This window comes from Podarcis bocagei (assembly GCF_964188305.1).
Source record: "Podarcis bocagei genome assembly, chromosome: 18".
In the NCBI taxonomy this organism is placed as follows: domain Eukaryota; kingdom Metazoa; phylum Chordata; class Lepidosauria; order Squamata; family Lacertidae; genus Podarcis; species Podarcis bocagei.
The window spans coordinates 3,804,780-3,830,060 of NC_138144.1; the positions used below are offsets into that span (position 1 = coordinate 3,804,780).

General features: G+C 49.5%; 2 protein-coding genes and 1 long non-coding RNA gene across 5 annotated transcripts in view; 2 read left to right on the forward strand and 1 right to left on the reverse strand.

Annotated features, from left to right (window-relative positions):
* Positions 1–4,187: 4,187 nt before the first annotated feature.
* Positions 4,188–6,095, reverse strand: LOC308577807. Its single transcript, XR_014003705.1, has 2 exons — positions 6,027–6,095; positions 4,188–4,488 (listed from the first exon to the last, which is right to left on the reverse strand). It is a non-coding gene; the product is annotated as an uncharacterized lncRNA (long non-coding RNA).
* A 26-nt stretch (positions 6,096–6,121) lies between these two features.
* Positions 6,122–16,656, forward strand: SPMAP2 (sperm microtubule associated protein 2). 3 transcript variants are annotated; one of them, XM_081178106.1, is made up of 8 exons: positions 6,122–6,189; positions 7,049–7,139; positions 8,151–8,285; positions 10,777–10,835; positions 11,508–11,574; positions 13,192–13,318; positions 15,111–15,195; positions 16,412–16,656. In XM_081178106.1, the coding sequence occupies exons 3-8, from the start codon at positions 8,203–8,205 to the stop codon at positions 16,597–16,599; spliced, it is 609 nt and encodes a 202-aa protein (XP_081034232.1). In that variant the 5' UTR covers positions 6,122–6,189; positions 7,049–7,139; positions 8,151–8,202; the 3' UTR covers positions 16,600–16,656. The 3 variants fall into 3 exon arrangements, with proteins under 3 accessions (XP_081034232.1, XP_081034230.1, XP_081034231.1); XM_081178104.1 differs by having other exon boundaries at positions 7,049–7,128; XM_081178105.1 differs by lacking the exon at positions 6,122–6,189 and adding an exon at positions 6,563–6,764 and having other exon boundaries at positions 7,049–7,128.
* Positions 16,657–20,597: 3,941 nt separating this feature from the next.
* The window catches only part of MIER2 (MIER family member 2), a 29,274-nt gene continuing 24,590 nt past the window's right edge, over positions 20,598–25,281 (forward strand). Inside the window, exon 1 of the mRNA XM_081177809.1 lies at positions 20,598–20,674. Coding sequence (XP_081033935.1) covers positions 20,666–20,674 — 9 coding nt within the window. The 5' untranslated portion in view covers positions 20,598–20,665. The remainder of the gene's footprint in view (positions 20,675–25,281) is intronic.

The following is a 25,281-nucleotide window of genomic DNA, read 5'->3' on the forward strand; positions in this document are numbered from 1 at the left end:
AAGATGATGTCACAAGCTACGCAACCAGGTTGGCCATGACATCATGAACGTACCGATGAAGCGAGCGCGAGAAGCAAGGCAAGCAAGCAGGCAAACGTCATCACAGGGAACACAGGGAAGGATAAGGAGGTTTTGGCAGTGCCCAAATTGTCTGTGGGGCAAACCGCCATTGGTTTCGTCTCGGGTCGCCCTTGCGACAGCGACATCGCTTGGAATTGCCATTTTAAGGGTGAAGTTGTGCTGCCCCCTGGCGGCCCAGCAAAGGACCTGCTATTGCACAGATCCTGGTCGGCTCTTCCAGAAGAAGTGAAGACAAAAGGACTAGCTGCTTGGTTGAATAGAAGCCTCCTAGAGGAAGCAGCTCAGAACTCAGCGGTAGATAAAGGGTTTCTCTCTGTTTCCCATTCCACCCCCCTTCTCCACGTTTCCTCAGTAATCTGTGATTTATTTTTATATCATCTATTAAAAAAAACCAACTCACTAAGATTTGTCAGTGAGAACTTCTCCTAATACACACATTTTTATATGCAATTCTCCTTAATATTAGGGATACGGGTGGCACTGTGGGTTAAACCACAGAGCCTAGGACTTGCCGATCAGAAGGTCGGCGGTTCGAATCCCCGCGACGGGGTGAGCTCCCATTGCTCGGTCCCAGTTCCTGCCACATCAAAGTGCAAGTAGATCAATAGGTACCACTTCGGCGGGAAGACAAACGGCGTTTCCGTGCGCTGCTCTGGTTCGCCCGAAATGGCTTAGTCCTGCTGGCCACATGACCTGGAAGCTGGACGCCGGCTCCCTCGGCCAGTAAAACGAGATGAGCGCCGCAACCCCAGAGTCGGCCATGACTGGACCTAATGGTCAGGGGTCCCTTTACCTTTACCTCCTTAATATTTATGCATCTTATTGTCAGGGACACTGATGAGTGTGGGGCTGGAGTCTGACTCGGGAAGAAAGGGGACTGTGGTTTGTGGGGACCAGGAGACAACAGTCGGAGGCAGGGGGAGGTTCAGAAGACGAGGAAGAAGCAGGCCAGGCAGGTGAAGGGCCAGGGCTTTCCCAACATTTTCCTGCACCACTGCCTCCCAGAACTACGAAGGGTCTGAAAAGGGGTGAGCAAAGGCAGTTGCCATGCAGGCATAGTCTCCGGCTGCATGCGCAGAGTCCGTCGGGGAAAGGTACGTAAACTGGTGGACCTGGAGCGTGGCCGCCTGTTGCTACAACTGCTCCACAGAGCGCACACCTGGAAATAGATCAAGGGGGGTGGATTAGATGACCCCTGAGGGAACCTTGCAACTCCACGATTCTGTGAAAATGCACACCAGAAGTGCATCGGATGTCATATTCATGCCGCGTCATAAGCTGGTTGTGAGATGCTGCCTCCCCAGGCCATAATAATCAGCTCCAGCACAGAGCCTCCTTGGCCTAATGAATTCCCTATTGGAGATCTTTGCGCTGCCAAATCCATTACCTGAATATTCATCGTGATGCAATGAATATTCAGAATGGCCACGGAAAGCTTTTTTTTTCCTTTGCTCCGAAAGATAATAAGAGGGATCTCTCTCTCTCTCTCTCTTTGCTCCCACCCCTGATGCTAGACTTATTAGGCCTCCTCTAATGGAGACAGGATTCTACCCAAGCGCTGTTAACAACCTAAAGATTTGGCTGTGCTGCTTACATTAAAATTCAGGCACATCCAACCTCTGCTTAAAATCCTCCAAGGAAGGGGAGTCCAGCTTCTGAGGGAATCCATTACACTCTTGAGCAGCTCTCACTGTCAGGATGTTATTCCTGATTTTCAGTCGTAATTGCCTTCCTTGCAACTTGAATCCGAGCTTAGTAGCAGCACCCAGATCATTTGCAAGCACAGCTCTCTTTAAGCCGAAGTCCTAGACGTCCTAGATAGGACCTTTACAAGCTCGGCAAATGGGGAATAAAATGGCAAATGCAATTTGTTGTGAACAAGTGTTATGTGAATTGGGTTTAAAGGTAAAGGTAAAGGGACCCCTGACCATTAGGTCCAGTCGTGACCGACTCTGGGGTTGCGGCGCTCATCTCGTTTTATTGGCCGAGGGAGCCGGCGTACAGCTTCTGGGTCATGTGGCCAGCAGGACTGAGCCGCTTCTGGTGAACCAGAGCAGCGCATGGAAACGCCGTTTACCTTCCCGCTGGAGCAGTACCTATTTATCTACTTGCACTTTGACGTGCTTTCGAACTGCTAGGTTGGCAGGAGCAGGGACCGAGCAATGGGAGCTCACCCCGTCATGGGGATCCGAACCACCGACCTTCTGATCAGCAAGTCCTAGGCTCTGTGGTTTAACCCACAGCGCCACCCGTGTCCCTTATATTGGGTTTTAAATTGGGTTTAAAAAATAAATAAATCATAATTTCACATATATGCTCCTGGAGTGTGAACTGGCGGTGACTGAGCCGGGTTCATTGCTTGATTAAGATGTCGATTGGCTATGCAGCAAATTACATGCTGGGGATTGTTAGGGAAGGGATTTTGAAAAGAAAACTGCCAATGTCATCAAGGCTGCTATAAAAATCTAGGCTGTTTGGAATTCTGGGTACCGTTCTGGGCACCTCAGCTCAACAGATCTGGGACAGATTTTTAAAAAAGGATTTTATTTTCATGCAACACATAGTTAAAGCTATGGAGCTTCTCCTACAAGAGGCTGCAAAGGCACCAACTTGGATGGCTCTGAAAGGAATTTAGACAAATTCATGGCATGAACGTTAATAAAGGTAAAGGGACCCCTGACCATTAGGTCCAGTCGTGACCGACTCTGGGGTTGCGGCGCTCATCTCGCTTTATTGGCCGAGGGAGCCGGCGTCCAGCTTCCGGGTCATGTGGCCAGTAGGACTAAGCCGCTTCTGGCGAACCAGAGCAGCGCATGGAAACGCCGTTTACCTTCCCGCTGGAGCAGTACCTATTTATCTACTTGCACTTTGACGTGCTTTCGAACTGCTAGGTTGGCAGGAGCAGGGACCGAACAACGGGAGCTCACCCCGTCGCGGGGATTCGAACCGCCGACCTTCTGATCAGCAAGTCCTAGGCTCTGTGGTTTAACCCACAGCGCCACCCGTGTCCCTTATATTGGGTTTTAAATTGGGTTTAAAAAATAAATAAATCATAATTTCACATATATGCTCCTGGAGTGTGAACTGGCGGTGACTGAGCCGGGTTCATTGCTTGATTAAGATGTCGATTGGCTATGCAGCAAATTACATGCTGGGGATTGTTAGGGAAGGGATTTTGAAAAGAAAACTGCCAATGTCATCAAGGCTGCTATAAAAATCTAGGCTGTTTGGAATTCTGGGTACCGTTCTGGGCACCTCAGCTCAACAGATCTGGGACAGATTTTTAAAAAAGGATTTTATTTTCATGCAACACATAGTTAAAGCTATGGAGCTTCTCCTACAAGAGGCTGCAAAGGCACCAACTTGGATGGCTCTGAAAGGAATTTAGACAAATTCATGGCATGAACGTTAATAAAGGTAAAGGGACCCCTGACCATTAGGTCCGGTCGTGGCCGACTCTGGGGTTGCGGCGCTCATCTCGCTTTACTGGCCGAGGGAGCCGGCATACAGCTTCCGGGTCATGTGGCCAGCAGGACTAAGCCGCTTCTGGCGAACCAGAGCAGCGCATGGAAACGCCGTTTACCTTCCCGCTGGAGTGGTACCTATTTATCTACTTGCACTTTTATGTGTTTTCGAACTGCTAGGTTGACAGGAGCAGGGACCGAGCAATGGGAGCTCACCACATCACTGGGATTCAAACCACCGACTTTCTGTCCGGCAAGCCCTAGGCTCTGTGGTTTAGACCACAGCGCCACCCGCATCCCTCTCACCACTGTAGTCCAAAGCTTAACCAAAGGGCAAATGAAATTATGGGCCCTGGCGTCCCGGGACCCTCAAAGGAGAGCTCAAATCTCAGGAAGATCTGATGCTGGATTTCCTGTTTCCTCCGCTGCAACACCCTCCGTGCCACTTGCCATGCCAAAAGCTGGTGCGAAGTTCCGTTCATTTCCTTCCATTGGAACAATGGGAGGGAATTCTCATTCTTATTTGAAAGTAGGGGAAAAGGATATGAACCTCTTGGGCCGACTCTGCGGACCGCCAGTGTCCCGGTCAACCCTCGTGTTCGGAAACACCGTCTTCGTGAAAATAACGCACACATAAAAGTGTCATGTTATTAATTTTATTAAATGGATATCCTGCCTTTACACCCCCACCCTGAAGGAGCCTAAGGGGGCAAGCGGCAAGCAATAAAATGATGCAGAAGTCTTTCAAACAATTCCAGTGCAGATGAAGGGAGAGAGCTTCACTCGAATGGCTTGATGGAAGAGGAAGGTCTTTGGTAGGTGGCAAAGGAAACCAGGGCAGGTGCCACCACACTGAAGGCCCTGATTCCTACATTGTGCCCTGTAGATTGTCTCCAGAGAAGGGAGTTGTCTTTCTTTGGTTTTGTTTGAGTATGCAACACAGCTGTAATATAGATAGATAGATAGATAGATAGATAGATAGATAGATAGATAGATAGATAGATAAAATAGAAATGGGGGGAGGAATGAGGGCTGTGATGTCAAAGGGCAGGGAATTCCCAAGTATGGGTACTGCCACACTCTTATTATATCATTTTTAGACCTTTTTATTCCACAGATCTCAAGGCAGTGTACATGATTCCCCTCCTCGCAACCACCTTGTGAGGTAGGTTAGTGTCAGGAGTGCGTGCAGGAGCCAGGCCCTGTGACCAGTAGGGCTTCGCAGGACTGGGGCCTTCCTAAGTTTGTTCTGGAGAGGCAAGGTGCAGCCGCACAGGTGAGGCCGATTGGTAACACATTGCACCTGGTGGCAAGAGCCGGGGAGGGATATAAGGTCAGCATTTCCCTTCGGCTCTTTGCCACAGCAACATGTTTCCTGCCTTGCTGTGTTTGGCTTCTTGCTTCCTGATCCTCGGGCCTCGGCTTCTTGACTCCTTGCTTCTTGACCCTCAGACCCTTGACTTCGTGACTCCTTGCTCCTCGACCCTCGGACCCTTGACTCCTTGCTTCTCAACCCTCGGACCCTTGACTTCGAGACTCCTTGCTTCTCAACCCTCGGACCCCTGACTTCGAGACTCCTTGCTTCTCAACCCTCGGACCCCTGACTTCGAGACTCCTTGCTTCTCAACCCTCGGACCCCTGACTTCGAGACTCCTTGCTTCTCAACCCTTGGACCCTTGACTTCGTGACTCCTTGCTTCTCAACCCTCGGGCCCTTGACTTTGTGACTCCTTGCTTCTCAAACCTCAGACCCTTGACTTCGGGACTCCTTGCTTCTCAACCCTCGGGCCCTTGACTTTGTGACTCCTTGCTTCTCAACCCTCGGACCCCTGACATCGAGACTCCTTGCTTCTCAACCCTCGGACCCCTGACTTCGAGACTCCTTGCTTCTCAAACCTCAGACCCTTGACTTCGAGACTCCTTGCTTCTCAACCCTCGGACCCCTGACTTCGAGACTCCTTGCTTCTCAACCCTTGGACCCTTGACTTCGTGACTCCTTGCTTCTCAACCCTCGGGCCCTTGACTTTGTGACTCCTTGCTTCTCAAACCTCAGACCCTTGACTTCGGGACTCCTTGCTTCTCAACCCTCGGACCCTTGACTTTGTGACTCTTTGCTTCCCGACGCTCATACCCCTGGCTTCTGGACTCTCGTTCCTGCTCCCACCCCGCCATCTTGTCCCCGATCCTGACGTCCTCAGCCGGGACTTCGATTGCCCGTAGACTGGACCATGGCAGTTAGGCTAAGAGATGGTGACTGGCCCAAAGTCACCCAGTGAGCTTTCACGGCTCACTTCTGCCCTGGTCAGACCACACCTGGAGTCCTGTGTCTAATTCTGGACGCCACAATTTAAGGAGGACCTTGACAAGCTGGCAAGTATGCAGAGGAAGGCGACCCTGGGTCCGGTTAGGTTGTGCCGGGCAGGGAGTCCCAGTCCTAAACATCATGAGGGCACCAGGTTGGGAAAGGTTGGGCCGGACAGACCGTTTTGTCTGATCCAGCAAGGCATCCTTCTAATGTTCCCGTTGCCACCTAGGTATTTGGTCCAAAGGGGTTTCCCTGGCAACGGAAGACGCTGTCACCATCTCCATGGCAACAGATGCTAGCACTGATGCACTCTGTTGAGCCATGGATAGACTCGGGACAGGCTAGTATCTTGAAGGGGGAAAGGGGGGGATATGTGGGGAGGGGAACCAAGGCTGGAAAGAAAAGGGGGGCACTATATTTTTAAAGGACTTTAAGCAGCCATAGATTCCCCCCCCCCCGCCCAAATAATCCTGGGAAGTGCATCGTTTGTTGTGGGTGCTGAGAGACGTTCAGAGACCTCAGCCGCCCCCCCAAGCTGCAATTCCCATAGTTCCCAAGTTTTTAACCACCCCCGAAAACTCTCAGCATCCTTAGTGGTCTCGGTTTCCCCCAGCGGCTTCTCCTATCCATATCTAGAGTTGCCAGCGTGGTTTAACAACCAACCCCTGGGGTTTGTATGAGAGGAACCAGGGTCTCTCAGCAACTCTCTGCACCCTTAACAAATGTTGTCCCCCCCCCATGGCATCTTCAGGTGGGGCTGGAAATGTCCCCTTGCCTGAAGCCCTGGAGAGCTGCTGCCACACAGTGCAGACAGTACAGAGCTTGACGGGCCCAATGATCTCTGCCTTGGGGGAAAAGGCTGATTGCTACGTCCCTATGCAGAGTTAGGAAAGACGTGACTCTTTATTTCTCAGGGTAGGTGAATCTATTTCACATTAATCTGAAGACATCTTAAGACGGCCCTGTTCAGGGAAGTTTTTAATGTGTGACATCTTAGCGTATTTTTGGTCTTTGTGGAAGCCGCCCAGAGTGGCTGGGGAAACCCAGCCAGATCGGCGGGCTACAAATAATAAATTATTATTATTATTATATTTAATCTGTGGAGCGGCACATGAAAATTCTATTTCTCTCTCAAAATGTATAAAATGAAAATTTGGTTTTAATCTTTTTTTTCCTCTCTCCCCTCTTTCTTTCTTTAGCTAAGGACTGTGTCGGATGACTATTTCAGAAGTGTGAGATCTGGTAGACATACCTTCTGATCAGCACATTTGCCCAGGAGGTAAGTATCAGGTCAGTTCACCTCCCGTTGCACAAATAATTCCTATCTATAGATCAGGCCTAATTCCCGCACTGTGGTCATGGCAGAACAGATTCACCTTTGCAAATAAAACACAGTGTGGATATTTTGGCCAGGGCTGCCCCCTAGTGGTGATGGTCGGTATCAATATTTTCAAATAATACACAGTACAGTATATAGTTTCAAATATATATGATTAATATAAGGTTTATACCTATGACAGTTTCTAGGTAGACTTATAAAATGGCATTGGTGGGCTTGCTAGATTTGTGATTCACCTCCCGCCTCCCCAGAATTGCTGAAGCTATAAAACACCCTGTAAAACCTGCAAAATTTGGGGGAATTTGCTCTAAAACGTCGGTGAATTTTTAGGAGTTTTTCTTATTAATTTGCAAATTGCTGCAGAAATGTCGAAGTGAAGTTTGGGGAAATGAGAAACCAAAAAATTGACGTATGCGCTCATTCTTACTCATCAATGCCGCCACCCCCCCACTCCCGTCCCAGATAACAAATGTAACACTTGGTCACTAGCTTAAACCATTATAAATTGTTTCCTTTGGCTTTCCACATTGCTGTCTCTGATGTCAGTGAGTAGTATTGGGACTAAACTCACAGTCAAGATTTGCTCTGTAGGTTTTCTTTACTACTATGTATTTTTTGGTTGTCTGGGGAAATCAATTAATCAACTTACATACACACACACACACACACACACACACACACACACACAATGGTGCCTCGGGTTAAGTACTTAATTCGTTCCGGAGGTCTGTTCTTAACCTGAAACTGTTCTTAACCTGAAGCACCACTTTAGCTAATGGGGCCTCCTGCTGCTGCCGCCGGAGCCCGATTTCTGTTCTTATCCTGAAACAAAGTTCTAAACCTGAAGCACTATTTCTGGGTTAGCGGAGTCTGTAACCTGAAGCATATGCAACCCGAGGTACTACTGTATCTCAAAAAAAATTATCTCTTGTTTTTGCTGGCACTCTAAACCACATGCTTAGTCTGCCTGTTGGGTGATCTGGAGGTCTCCAGAGCCGGGTGCCCTGTCAACTCATGCCTCCGGAATGGATTCAGAAGCAAGACCGCACCAGCATCCTTGCCCAGCCGAAAATTATCCACCAAACCGTCTTCTGCAGGTAAGAACCTGGTTGCTAGACCTCTCAACCCCAGCAGGAGCAACCGCCGTTTGAGTTTTAGCATAGCATTTCCAGGACTGCATCCAGCTAAACTGCAGTGTGGCCTTATCTGCACTGTGCGTTTAGAGAACGTTAAGAGTCCTGCTGGATCGGCACCAACAAGAGCACTCTTCACCTCCTGTAAGGTACAGGTAAAGGGACCCCTGACCATTAGGTCCAGTCGTGACCGACTCTGGGGTTGCGGCGCTCATCTCGCTTTATTGGCCGAGGGAGCCGGCGTACAGCTTCCGGGTCGTGTGGCCAGCAGGACTAAAATGCTTCTGGCGAACCAGAGCAGCGCATGGAAACACCGTTTACCTTCCCGCTGGAGTGGTACCTATTTATCTACTTGCACTTTGACGTGTTTTTGAACGGCTATGTTGGCAGGAGCAGGGACCGAGCAATGGGAGCTCACCCCTCATTGCGGGGATTCGAACCGCCGACCTTCTGATCGACAAGTCCTAGGCTCTGTGGTTTAACCCACAGCGCCACCCGCGTCCCTCTCGCCTCCTGTAGCTTCTGGCAAATAGTGTTCTGAAGCATTAATGCCTCTGACTTGTGGAGGCAGAGCGGAGCCATTGTGATAGCCTTGTGCCCCCCTGACTTGGTCCAATCTTCTTTCAAAGCCACCCTGTTGGTAGCCATCCCTGCCATCTGTAGGAGTGAGGTCCATAGTTGAACTATGCGTTGCATGAAGGTCTTCCACTCTGGAGAACCATGGCTCCCTTTCGGCGAAACCTTGGAGCTGTATAGTTCTTACGAGTGCTGAAAGTTGTCAGGAGACAACTCTCCTCGTACAGCTGCAATTCCCAGTGTTCCCTGGGAAGAGAGACTGAAGGTTAGACCACTCCGAGGATCAAGGGTTTGTCATGCAAACTTCCCTACCCAAGGCAGAATCGGGCAGGGCCAGATTTAGGTTTGACGAGGCCCTAAGCTACTGAAGGTAATGGGGCCCTTTCTATGTCCAGCTGCCCTTTGTCAACCACAAATTTCCGCTGCTTTTTTTGTGTTGAATATATGCTATATGGTCATTTATGGACCTCATAGGTATCTCAAGCCACTTGCGCATGTTGCCATGCAACCAGTCCATGCAGAATGTTGGCACCCTATATATAGAAAGGAGCAAAGCAGTGATATTTTAGGGAGCAGGCTAGCAGGCGGGGCCCATGACTTACATCATAGGAGCCTACACAACACAAAATACTGTTGCTGTATCTAGGTTTTATTTTATGTGTTTTGTATCTTTTATTTTGGAAATGTACATCCTGGGGTTTTTCCCCCTTTATTTTTTTTTTGGGGGGGCGGGCCAAGAGTGGGACCCTCAGCTATAGCTTGTTTAGGTAAAGGTAAAGGGACCCCTGACCATTAGACTTTGGGGTTGCGGCGCTCATCTCGCTTTATTGGCCGAGGGAGCCGGCGTACAGCTTCCGGGTCATGTGGCCAGCAGGACTAAGCCGCTTCTGGCGAACCAGAGCAGCGCATGGAAACGCCGTTTACCTTCCTGCTGGAGTGGTACCTATTTAACTACTTGCACTTCAACGTGCTTTTGAACTGCTAGGTTGGCAGGAGCAGGGACCGAGCAACGGGAGCTCACCCCATCATGGGGACTTGAACCACCAACCTACTGATCGGCAAGTCCTAGGCTCTGTGGTTTAACCCACAGCGCCACCTATAGCTTGTTTAGCCTATAGGTAAATCTGGCACTGATATGGGGCACACCTTAAGGTTCCTGATCATTCATTGGCTGCTGAACCTCTAACTCCCCAGCACCTGACAGCATGTATGATGGGAGGTGCCCACAGTTTTGATGAAATGGCATTGCCAGGCGAGATCTATGGGCTGGAGGGAGGAGGTCTGCCCATCCCTTCCTTACCAACACTTGCTTCATCAGAGCAGTTTACAACAATTGCACATTAGACAGCAAAAACCACGCAGAAATGTTAAAATCAGATGGAACGATGCGTTCTTCACTGTCTGCACAAGCCTGGCAGAACAGGAAAGTTTCCAGCAGGTGTTTATAAGGTTGAAAAGGAAGTTCCACAGGACTGGGTTGCTAGTTGCTGTTGAATGAGCCTTGCCAATTCAGGGAATGACCATTGATGCTACCGCAGGTGATCTCTGTAATCTCCCCACCGGACTCACCCTCCTTGCGCAATTTGCAGGAGGAGCAGCTTGAATATGTGAAAAGAAAAAGGATGCTTGCTTTTCTAGGGATGGGTGGCAACCCTACCCTGAGGTGCCCCCGGGCCTAAGTTGATCAGGGCTTTGTAAATTAATATTAATACTAAAAGGGGGGGGGACACAGATAAACACCAGGACAGAGGCTGAGCGGAAGTGAACTGGCCTGTTCTTGACACGAAGGGAGCAGTAGGATAGGTGTCACAATTGCAGGAGAGGGAGATATTCTGCCAACTCATCTCTAACCATCTCTCCCTCCTTTCTCTTTCTGCAGGCCTTCTGTATACTGGGTAGATAAGATACCTAAGGCGCAGCCTAGAACAACAGTTCCAGGCAAGTTAAGAAAATAAAAGAATTGAACTGTTTTCTTTAACATGTGGTCTTGCGCATGCTTTATCCTAGCACATGGATTTTTCTTTTTCCCCAAAATTTTTTTATTGGTTTTCACAATATCATAAACAAACAAACATAAATAATAGCCTTATTGAAAATTACAGTTATTAACTTTGTTAAGTGAGTTCCTCGCTTCCCCTTGGTTGAATTTCATTGCATGTCCTTTTAACGGTTTTCCAAATCCCAATTTTTATGAAATTTAACTTAAACATTAACATCCTTAAATCTTCACCTTATATAATTAAACATATTAATTCATCACTTAACATAAATAAAATCCTAAGCCCATTAAGTATCTGCAAGCTATTTCCGGTTCTAGCACATGAATTTTTCTGTATGCTTTTCTTGGTTGGAGAACTGCTTTGCAAAATTCGCAAAAGTGCAAATTTTGGAAGGAGGGCTGTGTTTGCGTGTTGTTTTGGAAAAGGGGTGAATTAGGTAGGCTTACCCTTAAATGAAAATGGAATCAAATTTCTCTCCCACCCCCCTAATGTCAAGCTAGGGGAGAATATGATGTTCTTGGCGCAGATGGGCTAATCTGATCACATTCTGGCAGGGCTATATCAATGTTCACATCTATTTACCTTTCTTCCTCCACCTGTTCTTTTGCAGTCTTAACTCCCCGTCAGGAAGTCCTGTCTCAATCCAAAAAGGTCAATTCAGACTACAGCGGGGACAGGTAGGGAGAGAATGTAACCGGACCAAAAAATCACCCCCCCCCAAAAAAAACACATACTGGGTGAGTGGGGTTTTTATTGGGGGGGGGGAGAATAACAGCTGTAAACAGAAAATGTATTTTGGCTGAAACTTTTTTTTTGGCCCATTCCATCTCATTTACCTCTGGGTGATTTACAGGCCCGTTAAAATTCATGCCAATGTTTTGGACAATGAAATCAATTATAATTAATAAAAAGGATAAACGGTAATAGAGTTAAGTAACCCTCAAACCCAGCATAGACACAGTAGCTAAACTGCATTTGTAGAGGTTGGTGGAAGAATCAAGGAGCAACTGAAAAATATTCCCAGTGTAATTTTAAAAAGCCCGGGAGAAGGAAACATCTGCCTAAAAGATTATGGAGTCGGCATCAGGCAAGCCTATATGGGGAGGGTATTGCATAATCAGGGGGCCACCACCAAGAAAAACCTGCAGGTCACCAGGTTTTGGGTGTGACAACTTTGTTCTGTTCAGGGGACAAATTTAAGACTGGTTTCTGTGTAGCAGAATCAGTCGGACAGTTAGGTTTTTCGCCTTAATTTCCTCTGGAACAACAGCCACATTGAGGGGGCAAATCCTCTTCATATCTCCACACAAAAAATCTAGTGGTCAAGGACGAGTATTCAGGAACATAGCAAATACGTTTACTTTGCTTAGCAGAACTTAAGCATTACAGAAAGTAATACAAATGAATAAACATTAGAAAATACTAGCATTACAAATGTAAAATGCTGATTATTCTGATGCAGAGCTGAGAAACCCTGGTTAGATCATGCATAGGCAAACTGGGCCCTCCAGATGTTTTGGGACTACAACTCCCATCATCCGCAGCTGGTACGCTTGTCCAAGCAAAAGGTGCTGAAAAAGAGTGCAATGAAGGCATCTGGCTGATGTCAATAGGCAGGGAGTTCCAAAGGTGTCACACCAAAAGAGTGGCTTCTTTCTTTCTTTTTATTTATTAAATGTATAGACTTCCCTTCATCCAAAGAGGGCAGTTTGCAAGATAACTGATGCAGGATGGGTATTATGTGGTACCTGTAACATGACCAGTTCTGAATACATAGGTAAAGGGACCCCTGACCATTAGGTCCAGTCATGGCCAACTCTGCGGCACTCATCTCACTTTATTAGCCGAGGGAGCCGGCGTACAGCTTCCGGGTCAAGTGGCCAGCAGGACTAAGCCGCTTCTGGTGAACCAGAGGAGCGCACGGAAACGCCGTTTACCTTCCCGCCGGAGCGGTACCTATTTATCTACTTGCACTTTTGACGTGCTTTCAAACTGCTAGGTTGGCAGGAGCAGGGACCGAGCAATGGGCGCTCACCCCGTCGTCGCGGGGATTCAAACCGCCGACTTTCTGATCGGCAAGTCCTAGGCTCTGTGGTTTAACCCACAGCGCCACCCGCGTCCCTCTGAATACATAGGGCAAGGTAAACTAGTCCGTAGTTGGGGATTTGCCACAAAGAGCCACGAAGACTGCTTTAATTTGCCTTATGCTTCTTGCCTTTTGCAGGTGTGGGTGGGCTTTTCTTCTTCTTCTTACTATATTGCTAAATTCCTAATATATTCTCCCCCTAATCCAGACCCACTGCTGCGTGGCCGGTAAAAGCTGCAGCCCTAAAGGTGAAGGCGTCGTCAAGGCTGATAGAACTGGCACAGCCCCGGCCATACCGGTCTGCCTGGGAAATAAACCGTCCCCTATATCCGCTGGTATGTATACCCTTGGCCGGCCTGCTACCTTAACTCAGATTCTAGCATTGCAGGGGAGTGGGTTGGACTAGATGCTCCTTTGGGTCCCTTTCCAACTCTACAATTCTATTATTCCTGGCCATGGGGAAGCTGCTTCTGGCATACTTGCCCGTGGTTGGGAGGTCATATGCTTTGGCTCAGTGGTACCGAAGCTTTTATTTGGACAAACCACTTGAAAATTGGGGAGGCCTCTCAGGAGACCATTTATTAAAGCCCCTACCAACCTAGTCTTGGCGCTGTTGTATAATGAATTCTCCTTTCCTCCATGTGGTATAAAAGTAAAGGTAAAGGGACCCCTGACCATTAGGCAGGAGCAGGGACCGAGCAACAGCTCACCCCGTCGCGGGGATTCGAATCGCCGACCTTCTGATCGGCAAGCCCTAGGCTCTGTGGTTTAACCCACAGCGCCACCCGCGTCCCCCATATGGTATAACTTATACCATAAATTGTCATCTGAAGACCTTCTTCGTGTGCCCTCACCATGGAAGGTGGCATCAAGAACAGTCCTTTTCAGTGGCAGCTCCCCACTTCATACATTTAAAAATAAACACCCCTCAAGAGTGGTTTACAAAAAGAATAAAACTTTTGGTAAATAATTCTTGGTATAGGGTGAATTCCCAATATCTTTGGGTGATCTCAGGTGCCGTCAGGGGTTGCTACCTTCCTGCGGCTGCCATGAAGAAGCTGCCAGAACCGTCAATCCACTTATCAACCAGAGCACAGAGTTCTGCCAAACATTACAGGGTGACCACTGCTGATGCTTTAATATATGAGGTGAATCTCCAAAAAAGAGCTCAACAATTTGGGGCAGGCATAGGCAAACTCGGCCCTCTAGAAAACTCGGCCGAGTTTGCCTATGCCTGACTTGGGGCAATCTTGGGGGGTTGCTATATCAAAGCCGTTCTGTTTGAGGTCTAAAAGGTTGGGTTCTTTATTTTGGGTTCAAAACAAATAGGGGTTGTCTTGTACATGGAGGGCGTCTTATACACGGAAAAATATGGTACGGTAAAGGTAAAGGCACCCCTGACCATTAGGTCCAGTTGTGGCCGATTCTGGGGTTGCGGCGCTCATCTCGCTTCATTGGCCGAGGGAGCCGGCGTACAGCTTCTGGGTCATGTGGCCAGCAGGATTAAGCCACTTCTGGCGAACCAGAGCAGCGCACGGAAACGCCGTTTACCTTCCTGCCGGAGCAGTACCTTTGATCTACTTGCACTTTGACGTGCTTTCGAACTGCTAGGTGGGCAGCAGCAGGGACCGAGCAACGGGAGCTCACCCCATCGTGGGGATTTGAACTACTGACCTTCTGATCAGCAAGCCCTAGGCTCTGTGGTTTAACCCACAGCGCCACCCGCATCCCCAAAAATATGGTAAAGTAAGGTAAAGGGGCCCCTGACCAGTAGGTCCAGTCATGGCCGACTCTGGGGTTGTGGCGCTCATCTCGCTTTACTGGCTGAGGGAGTCAGCGTACAGCTTCTGGGTCATGTGGCCAGCATGACGAAGCCGCTTCTGGCGAACCAGAGCAGCGCACGGAAACGCCGTTTACCTTCCCGCCGGAGCGGTACCTATTTATGGTAGGTGGCTTTAAATGGGGATTTGGCAAGTTTATGGAGCTGAGTTGGCTCTGCCTCCACAAGTTGGAATACCAGTTGCTAGAAACCGCAGGCTGGACACAGTGATAACAGGACGCTGGAATTGATGGGTCATTGGCCTGATCCAGCCAGCTCTTCCTTTCTCCTTTGTCTCTTGTCTTCAGGTGAGCAAAGGAGCACTGGCCGCTGTTCCCACGCAAAGGATAATTGCTCTAGCCATACCACGGACCGTGCCCTCCATTCCAAAGAGTAAGAGATACGTTTCCACCTTCTTGCTAACGACGACGATAGCTTGCTCTCTAGCTGTGGCTCCTCTGGGATACGTAAGCGGGTGGGGAGGCTGTGCCACCCTGCCGCTCACTTAAACAATAAACCTTCCCATTTTTAGAAGATGAGGAACATGGGAATAGTGCTGTACAAACACAGGTGCCTAAGTGCATTGGTAGCAGGGCTCCCACCGGCTTCCGAGATCCCCCTTCTGACAGCCGAGCGGTGCGGGAACGGCTACCTGCACACCCCCTGCCCTGAGAGAAAAGCCGTCGGCAGTCGGATTGCAGATGCCAACTTGGAAGACTTTTGTTTCTGCTTGAGGGGGGGGGCACCTCCCACCTAACTTTTCAAACTACTTGCCTTGCATCTCACCCTCAGCTGTAAGGCACACACCTGAGTACAGTGGTACCTCGGGTTAAGTACTTAATTCGTTCCGGAGGTCCGTTCTTAACCTGAAACTGTTCTTAACCTGAAGCACCACTTTAGCTAATGGGGCCTCCTGCTGCTGCTGTGTCGCCGGAGCACAATTTCTGTTCTCATCCTGAAGCAAAGTTCTTAACCTGAAGCACTATTTCTGGGTTAGAACCTGAGGTACCACTGTACTGCCTTCTGTTATTTTGCTGGGGGTTCAACTGCCTTCTTTGCCTCTGGGCCAGGAATAAAAGCAACACCTGTCAACACCTGGCTGCTGAACAGATGTGCATCAGGCTGGGGGGCAAGACAAGTGATTTTAACAGACCCAAAGGTGGTCTGAGAACTTTCATGGTGCATATCTTTTATGCGCTCAAACACGTTTTCGACAAACTTGGGGGGAAATCTGAAAAATTTGATTGCCCAGTGATGGAAGTGTTTCCCCAACCATCCATGAACAAGGCGCCATTGCTTCCACACACTCATTCTGTCACCTAGCATTCACAAGTTTCTTCCTTTCCATATTAATTGCATTTATATGCCACCTTTATCTTCCAAGGATATCATTGATATGCCAACAATTTCTGAGGTAACCTGACGTGAGACTTGTCGGCTAGTTTCGCCCTATAATGTGAATTCCCCAAGACAGAAGAATGCTCCCAAATTCAATGGTTGTGAGCGATTTTGCATCGCCTCTAGGTTTTAGACCTTCAAACCTTTTGGGGAAAGGGCTGCTTGTGTCGAATTTTGCCAATGTTGCTTCTCCTTTGGTTCACTCCTACAGAGCCACATAGAAAACTAATCCACCATCCTGCTGGAGCGGCAAAGTATGACGAGCTCTCCAAACCCAAAATCTACACCTTTGACAAACGCGATCCACTCCAGGTTTCCAAGGCGGCTCTCCAATACGTTCCTTCTCCTCGCATTCTCGAAATTAGCCGCCCGGTGAGGATAAAAGGCAAAGTGGCTTGAGTTATATAAATTCCTTGATTTCAAATTAAAGGATCCCAGACCTCTCAGAACTGAAAAGAAGCCATGATGTATTTCGTTTATTTGGTTGTGGGACTTTTCGTTTATTTGGTTGTGGCCTGCTGCATCTCTGGCCTGAGGGAACAGGTTTCATCAAAGGATGAGCTGTTGTGGCTCTGAATTAATGCATCTTGTGACAGGAGAGCTGCCCCACTTGCCTTCCAATACCAGCTGTGAGATTTTATAGTGGCGTATCATTTTGCCTCGCTTGCCCCAGGTTTCCATACTCCTCTTGTCATTTGGCACGTCTGTTGGTGTCTGGCACGTCTGTTGGGACCAGGCAGTGGGATTCAGGACAAAGCCCTCCTCACCTGCACATGTGTACACCTTGTGGTCAAGGTCATTGGGGAGCAAGAAGCAGTACAGCCCTTCTAGGCTCCACCACAGTTCCATCATTTAAGTACACTGAGCCTCTTGGGCTTGCTGATCAGGTCAGTGGTTTGAATCCCCGTGACGGGGTGAGCTCCTGTTGCTCTGTCCCAGCTCCTGCCAACCTAGCAGTTCGAAAGCACACCAGTGCAAGTAGATAAAGAGGTACTGCTACAGAGGGAAGCTAAATGGCATTTCCATGCACTCTGGTTTTCGTCACGGTGTCCTGCTGCCAACATGACCCAGAAAGCCGTCTGTGGACAAATGCCAGCTCCCTTGGCCTGAAAGCGATGAGTGCCGCAACCCCATAGTTGCCTTTAACTGGATTTAACTGTCCAGGGTCCTTTACCTTTTCCTTATATAATGACCTCGTCAGATCAGATCCTGGCTTTGATCTGTGCATCTCCCTAGATCTGCCTCCATGTCATAAGAACATGGGCAAGTATACGTGGGCAACTGAGAAAAATCTGAAGTCGGGCCCAGAACCTGTTTCAAAAGTGGCCACTGGACCTTGGAATCTAAATGCTTGCATGTTGCATTACCGATTGATTCTCGTCCTGCCCAAAGTGAATCAAGCAAACAGTTTCCACCCCATCCCCGTCCTATAAGATGTATTTTTCAGAATTTGGAAATCTGATTCACCCATTTCTCCTTGAGCCTCGTTTTCTCTAGGCTAAATGTATCTGGTTCTTTAAGGAACTCCCCTTGCTACGGTTTACTTCATACAGATGTTTTGCTGCTGTCCTCTCTCCTCTTGAGAGCCGCCTCTTGCTTGAGTCACAGCCAAATAGATTCCACTGCTAAGCACCGTGCTCGAGGTGTTGAGAAGTGATACACATCTATGTTTACTTATTATTTATTCTGTTTGCTTTGGGTTGTATCCAACTGAGTTATGCGCGGGGTAAACTCACTGAAAATAATGCAATCTTTTAGTGGGAGATAATACTAACTTGTGGGACGTGGGTGGCACTGTGGGTTAAACCACAGAGCCTAGGACTTGCCGATCAGAAGGTTGGCGGTTCGAATACCCGCAATGACGGGGTGAGCTCCTGTTGTTCGGCCCCTGCTCCTGCCAACCTAGCAGTTCGAAAGCACATCAAAGTGCAAGTAGATAAATAGGTACTGCTCTGGCGGGAAGGTAAACAGCTTTTCCATGCGCTGCTCTGGTTCGCCAGAAGCGCCTTAGTCCTGCTGGCCACATGACCCGGAAGCTGTACGCCGGCTCCCTCAGCCAGTAAAGCAAGATGAGCGCCACAACCCCAGAGTCGGTCACGACTGGACCTAATGGTCAGGGGTCCCTTTACCTCTACCTTAATACTAACTTACAGTTCAAACCTCTAACAATTTCTCTTTTAGTAGTGGCCAGGCTCATAATAACCAAAGGTAGTGGGTGAATTTGGAAGGTGTTTTTCTTTGGCAAACCAGTACGAGAAAATTTTGTTCACAAAATAGCACTTGTGGGGGGGGGGGAATTGAATTAACAAATTAAATCAGCAAAAAGTTTGAAGCTTAAAGACGCTTTTGCAACTGTCTGGTACAGCTTTGTTATGGGCATGGCTAAAAGTGAAGAGAGGGCTACCCACACAGTATAAAGCTTTTTGATTAATACAAACTGCATAAACTTTCTGTGGTTTGGGGATGTTATTCTGGACGTGTTGTCTAAACTCCCATCTTCTGGGTTAGGGTGGGATACTTTATGTGTGTAGGATGTTGGTAGATGTTGTGATCTAATTTTAAAAAGAAATTAACGGACCTAAGTTAGTGATGCTTATTATTTCTAATGGGTCTACTCAGAATGGGGCCAACACATGCTATAACCTTGTTTCCAGCATCTGGTTTTTGATGGTTCACATTTGACGTACAAAAGTCGTCACTGGATTTTACGTGCGTGTTTCTTTCCGAGGGGATGCGGGTGGCGCTGTGGGTTAAACCAAAGTGTCTAGGACTTGCCGATCAGAAGGTTGGCGGTTCGAATCCCTGCGACAGAGTGAGCTCCCTGCTCCTGCCAACCTAGCAGTTCGAAAGCACGGCAAAGTGCAAGTAGATAAATAGGTCCGGCGGGAAGGTAAACGGCGTTTCCGTGTGCTGCTCTGGTTCGCCAGAAGCGGCTTAGTCCTGCTGGCCACATGACCTGGAAGCTGTACGCCGGCTCCCTCGGCCAGTAAAGCGAGATGAGCGCCACAACCCCAGAGTCGGCCACAACTGGACCTAATGGTCAGGGGTCCCTTTACCTTTTTTTCTTTCCAAGCTGTCAATATGCTTCCTGAATGATGGGGGCTCAATGCCAAAGGCAAGGGTGTCTTGCAGACAAGGTACAGATATGAAGTGCTTCTGAGCATGTGTAAAGTACCAACTTCTCACTCACAAAAACGACCGTATCGGTTTCCAAATGACTTGGATTAGACAGAAGAGGTCTGAACTCCCGTCTTTTGTTTTAATGAAATGAGAACTGCCTATCACTGCCCCGGACACCTCTCTTATTTCTATTTCCACATTATTTGGCTTCGCCTCTCACCTTTTACTTTCCCCTCATCTCTTAGAATTCTAGCTTTTCATCATAATGGGTTCTATTCCAGGTTATCCATCCATTTCAAAAGGTCTGCTCTGCATAGGACTAAAGTAAAGGTAAAGCATTTAAAAACATTTAAAGCAGCAACATTTCCCCTTTCACCCCACCTCGCATTTCACCTCAGACTCCCCACTTCTGCCCCGCTCCCCCCCACATTTTACCTCAGTTCTCCCCATATTTACCCCTTCACTTCCCCTTTCACCCCACCTCGCATTTCACCTCAGCCTCCCCACTTTTCCTTCACATTCCCCCCCCGTTCCCTCCCATTTTACCTCACTTCTCCCCATATTTACCCCTTCACTTCCCCTTTCACCCCACCTCGCATTTCACCTCAGCCTCCCCACTTTTCCTTCACATTCCCCCCCCGTTCCCTCCCATTTTACCTCACTTCTCCCCATATTTACCCCTTCACTTCCCCTTTCACCCCACCTCGCATTTCACCTCAGCCTCCCCACTTTTCCTTCACATTCCCCCCCCGTTCCCTCCCATTTTACCTCACTTCTCCCCATATTTACCCCTTCACTTCCCCTTTCACCCCACCTCGCATTTCACCTCAGCCTCCCCACTTTTCCTTCACATTCCCCCCCGTTCCCTCCCATTTTACCTCACTTCTCCCCATATTTACCCCTTCACTTCCCCTTTCACCCCACCTCGCATTTCACCTCAGCCTCCCCACTTTTCCTTCACATTCCCCCCCCCCGTTCCCTCCCATTTTACCTCACTTCTCCCCATATTTACCCCTTCACTTCTCCTTCCACCCCACCTCGCATTTCACCTCAGCCTCCCCACTTCCCCCCGCTCCCCCCACGTTTTACCTCGGTCCCCCCACATCCACCCCTCCGCCTCTCCTCCCACCCCCCTCTCCTTCCCCCTCCCCTGCCTCGCACCTTCCCCTCCCGCCCCCCCCTCTCTCTCCCCCCCCCACCCCGGAATCCACCCCCCTCCTCCCTCCCCTCTTGCCTCCTCCCCCCTCCCCCTTCCCTCTCCTGCGCGTAGGAGCCAATCAGCGGGCGGCTCCACATCCGGGGCTCTCTCCCCCCCCCCCGCGCCCGGCCGTTCGCACTCTCGGCTATGGCGGAGGTGAGTGTGTAGTTTGAGTGTCAAGCGCGGGGGGGGGGGAGAGAAAAGTCGGGTCTCCCCTCCACCCCCCCTCCCCACCCCCAAAAGGGAGAGGGGGGCACCGAGGTGGGGGGTGGGGCTTGCGTTTGTTTTGGGGGGGGGAGAAGTGGTGGGGTGTGTGTGTGTTTTTTTTTGGGGGGGGGGTCTTCCAGGTAGGCAGGTGAAGCCGTGCCTCTTATTTTGGGGGGGGTTGACTTTTTTGGGGGGGGGTCATCACAGGGCTTAATGGGGTGCAGGGGGGCGAGGATGGAGCAGTTGTGACTTTTCTGGGGCTGGCCAAGGATTTGGCAGCTGGAGTTTTTTTTTGGGGGGGTGGGGGGTCAACCCAGACTTTTAGGGGGCCCAACCCACACTTAGGGGGCCCAGGAGTGTCGACGTGACAAGTTTGGGGCTCCCAGGGGGTGTCCCTGGGGCGCTGCAACGATTTGGGGGTGCTACGAAGAATCAGGAATGTATTTTTTTGGGGGGGAGCTCAGTAAAAACTTTGGGGTGCAGGAATGGGGGGCTTTTCTTGGGGGGCAACAAAAACTTCGGGGTTCTGCTAGTTGTGAAGTGGCTGGACTTTTTTGTGGGGGTCGATTTGGGGGTGCAGCCCCCGGCTACGAAGAATAAGGAATGTGGTTTTTTTGGGGGGGTCTCCGTAAAAACTTTGGGGTGCAGGAATGGGGGGCTTTTCTTGGGGGGCAACAAAAACTTCGGGGTTCTGCTAGTTGTGAAGTGGCTGGACTTTTTTGTGGGGGTTCGGTTTTGGGGTGCTGTTGGGCCGGGGGTATTTTATGGGGGGCAGCGATGGCTTAGGGGGCAGACAATTCTGGGTCTCTCAAGAAGCCTAGCAAAGATTTGGGGGTTCAGAGAAGTGTGTTTTTATGAGTGGTGCCTGCGGAACTTTGCATTGGATTTTTTGGGGGGGAGTGTTAAGTAGTGGCTGTGCAGCAGCTGGAATTTTGTGGGGTGCATGTAGCTTATGCCTGTAAGGACTTGGTTTTGCAGAGGGTTTTTTTGGGGGGGCAGTGTGCTAGGCCACAGGGGAAGCTGCTGGTGGAGACGGTGCAATTTTGGGGGGTTGCGTAGAGCAAGCGTTTGGGGTTGCGCAGGAGAGCAACGAAAACAGCTGGAGCTCTGGAGGGAACAAATTTGGGGTCTTTCGGGGCCAGCTGAGACTTCGAGGGTCGCACTGCATCACTTGTGGGTTCAAGCTGGCGGAGCGAAGTTCTTGCGACTTGAGAGGAGTTTCAAGGGGTGTGGCTGGACCGAGGTTGAGAGTTCGAATTGCCATGCTTTTTTGGGGGGGGGGAATGAGGAACTAATGGGAACGACCCTGAAAAAAGCCGTACAGGGGAGGGGTGCAATTAAGTCTATCTTGCAGCGGATTCTGGAAGAGGCATGATTGACTTTTTATAGAAAAGGGCAAATTTAGGAGTGTCGGTGGTGGAGAATATTTTGCTGCTTTGGGGGCTGGAGGGTGGTGCAACAGAGGCTGGAATTTGGGGGTGCAGAAAGCCATTGGTGCGGGAAGTGGTAGAGGCATACCTGAGGCTAAGGAGGCAGCAGGCAACATCCCAAGAGTGATTTTAAAGGTAAAGGGACCCCTGACCATTAGGTCCAGTCGTGGCCGACTCGGGTTGCGGCGCTCATCTCGCTTTACTGGCCGAGGGAGCCGGCGTACAGCTTCTGGGTCATGTGGCCAGCAGGACTAAGCCGCTTCTGGCGAACCAGAGCAGCGCATGGAAACGCCGTTTACCTTCCCGCCGGAGCGGTACCTATTAATCTACTTGCACTTTGACGTGCTTTCAAACTGCTAGGTGGGCAGGAGCAGGGACCGAGCAACGGGAGCTCACCCCATTGCAGAGATTCGAACCGCCGACCTTCTGATCGGCAAGTCCTAGGCTCTGTGGTTTAACCCACAGCGCCACCCGCGTCCCTCAAGAGTGATTTAAGGCCCGTTAAATGTGCACTTCCCAGCCAAAACACCCCCAAAACACCCCAAAGTGACTTATTTAGCAAGGTGCAAGAAACAAATGTTGTGATGGTTGGTGACGCTTGGGGGCTGAACCCTAATGCAACTACGTCTGCGAAGAATTAAGGGTGGTGTTAAACTGCCGGTGCTTTCGAAGGGTCAAGCCAAATTTCTTTGGGACCCCTTGGTGGAGGCTGCTGCTGGTGGGCCATGTTTGGGAGCCTGCCTTGAGGGTTGCAGGGGTTTGGGGGGTTACAGGTGGAGGCCGAGATCGTATGGGAATGACTGAGAAGCGATGATTAGAAAATGGTAGAGGAATTCCTTTTTATGTTTGGTAAGGGTCTCACCAGAAACAGAAAATTGGTGATAATGGAGGAAGTCAGATGGGCAGCATGTAAATATTATTATTATTATTATTATTATTATTATTATTATTATTATTATTATTATTATTATTATGTCGTACAATCACGTTGGATTGTGAGTGTCTGACTTAAAGGTTGCCTTCGTTGGCTTCCGTGCCCTATACGTTTGCTTTCTCTGATAAGTTTTTTGGGGTTTGTGCAGAATGCAGATGTAAACAAAGGTGTCGTGTCGGTTCTTGAAAATGGGCTCTGTACATGCTTCCGATTTGGGTGCCGAATCACACCACTAGTGCCATGGGCTTCCCCTGGGAAACACAGAAACACAAATGTTTGGTCCTCTGAGGCAGGGGCAGCCAATGCAATACTTTCCAGAAGTTGTGGGGACTACAGATCTCATCGTCCTCTGTTAGTGCAGCAGTGGACAGGGATGATGGGAGTTGTAGTCCCAAAAAATAAAATAAAATTGGAAGGCACCACATTGACACCCCTGCTGTAAGGTCTCCTGAAGTGGGACAGTGATTTCCAGGGAGAGGGTGTTGTGGCTGAGGTTTGGCCAACTTTGTAGGTTTTGGAGATCATCTCTGGTGGAACTTCGATGTCCATGAGAATGCTGACATCAAGGGCCCATCATTATCCTCTTTGTCCCTTGCTGGATGTAGCTGTAAAAATGCTTCAAGAGGTTCGCGGGAATCGGGATGGAACCATGGTGGAAATGATAAAACACGTTCTTTGAGCGAGAGCTGCTCCTTGCCCGCCCAAGAACAGATTGGAGCCTTAAGATCACACTCAACGCTCAGGGCTCGATCGCTTACTGGGATTTTGCTGGAATATAACTGGGTTCATTCTCTCCAGATGTTGCTGGACTGCAACTCCCATCATCCCTGACTGTTAGCCATGCTGACCGGGGCTGATGGGAATCGGAGTCCCACAGCATCTGGAGGTTCCCTACCAGATCAGTAGTGGAAATCGCTTTGTTGTTTTCAAATGAAGACAGACCCACAGGGGCTGCATTCAGGCGAGCCAACGGTTTGGAACATGGAAGCAATCAAATGCAAGAGTGAGGAGACAGTTTAATACGCCCCGCTTGCTTTGTGCTCTCATAAGAACATAAGAAGAGTCTACTGGATCAGGGTAGTGGTCCATTTGCTCCAGCATCCTTTCTCCTCTGGTCAGACCTCACCTGGAGTACTGTGTCCAGTTCTGGGCACCACAATTCAAGAAGGACACTGACAAACTGGAACGTGTCCAGAGGAGGGCAACCAAAATGGTCAAAGGCCTGGAAACAATGCCTTATGAGGAACGGCTAAGGGAGCTGGGCATGTTTAGCCTGGAGAAGAGGAGGTTAAGGGGGGATATGATAGCCATGTTCCAATATATAAAAGGATGTCACATAGAGGAGGGAGAAAGGTTGTTTTCTGCTGCTCCAGAGAAGCAGACACGGAGCAATGGATCCAAACTACAAGAGAGAAGATTCCACCTAAACATTAGGAAGAACTTCCTGACAGTAAGAGCTGTTCGACAGTGGAATTTGCTGCCAAGGAGTGTGGTGGAGTCTCCTACTTTGGAGGTCTTTAAGCAGAGGCTTGACAACCATATGTCAGGAGTGCTCTGATGGTGTTTCCTGCTTGGCAGGGGTTTGGACTCGATGGCCCTTGTGGTCTCTTCCAACTCTATGATTCTATGATTCCTCACAAGGGCCATGTCTACAGGACCCAAATGCAACGTTCCTCCCTTCTGTGGTTTTGCACTTGGCTATTGGCCACTTGCGACCAGGTGAAGATGCCCAGGTGCCAAGATGGCTGGCAGCCTGACGTCTCCACCACCTGGAGGTGCGTGCCTGGCGGATCCTTAGATCTGGACTGTTTCCACACAGTCGTACCCCACCCTGTAGAATTTCTGTCCATTATATTTCACCCGCATGATCAGAATGGATTTCGGGAGCAAAATGGAAAAATACAACTTTTGCCCAGCCCCACAAATGGCAACCAGGCATCCCTGGTTTAAGGGACGCAGGTGGCGCTGTGGGTTAAACCACAGAGCCTAGGACTTGCCGATCAGAAGGTCGGCAGTTCAAATCCCTGCGATGGGGTGAGCTCCCGTTGCTCGGTCCCTGCTCCTGCCCACCTAGCAGTTCGAAAGCATGTCAAAGTGCAAGTAGATAAATAGGTACCATTCTGGCGGGAAGGTAAACGGCGTTTCCGTGCGCTGCTCTGGTTCGCCAGAAGCGGCTTAGTCCTGCTGGCCAC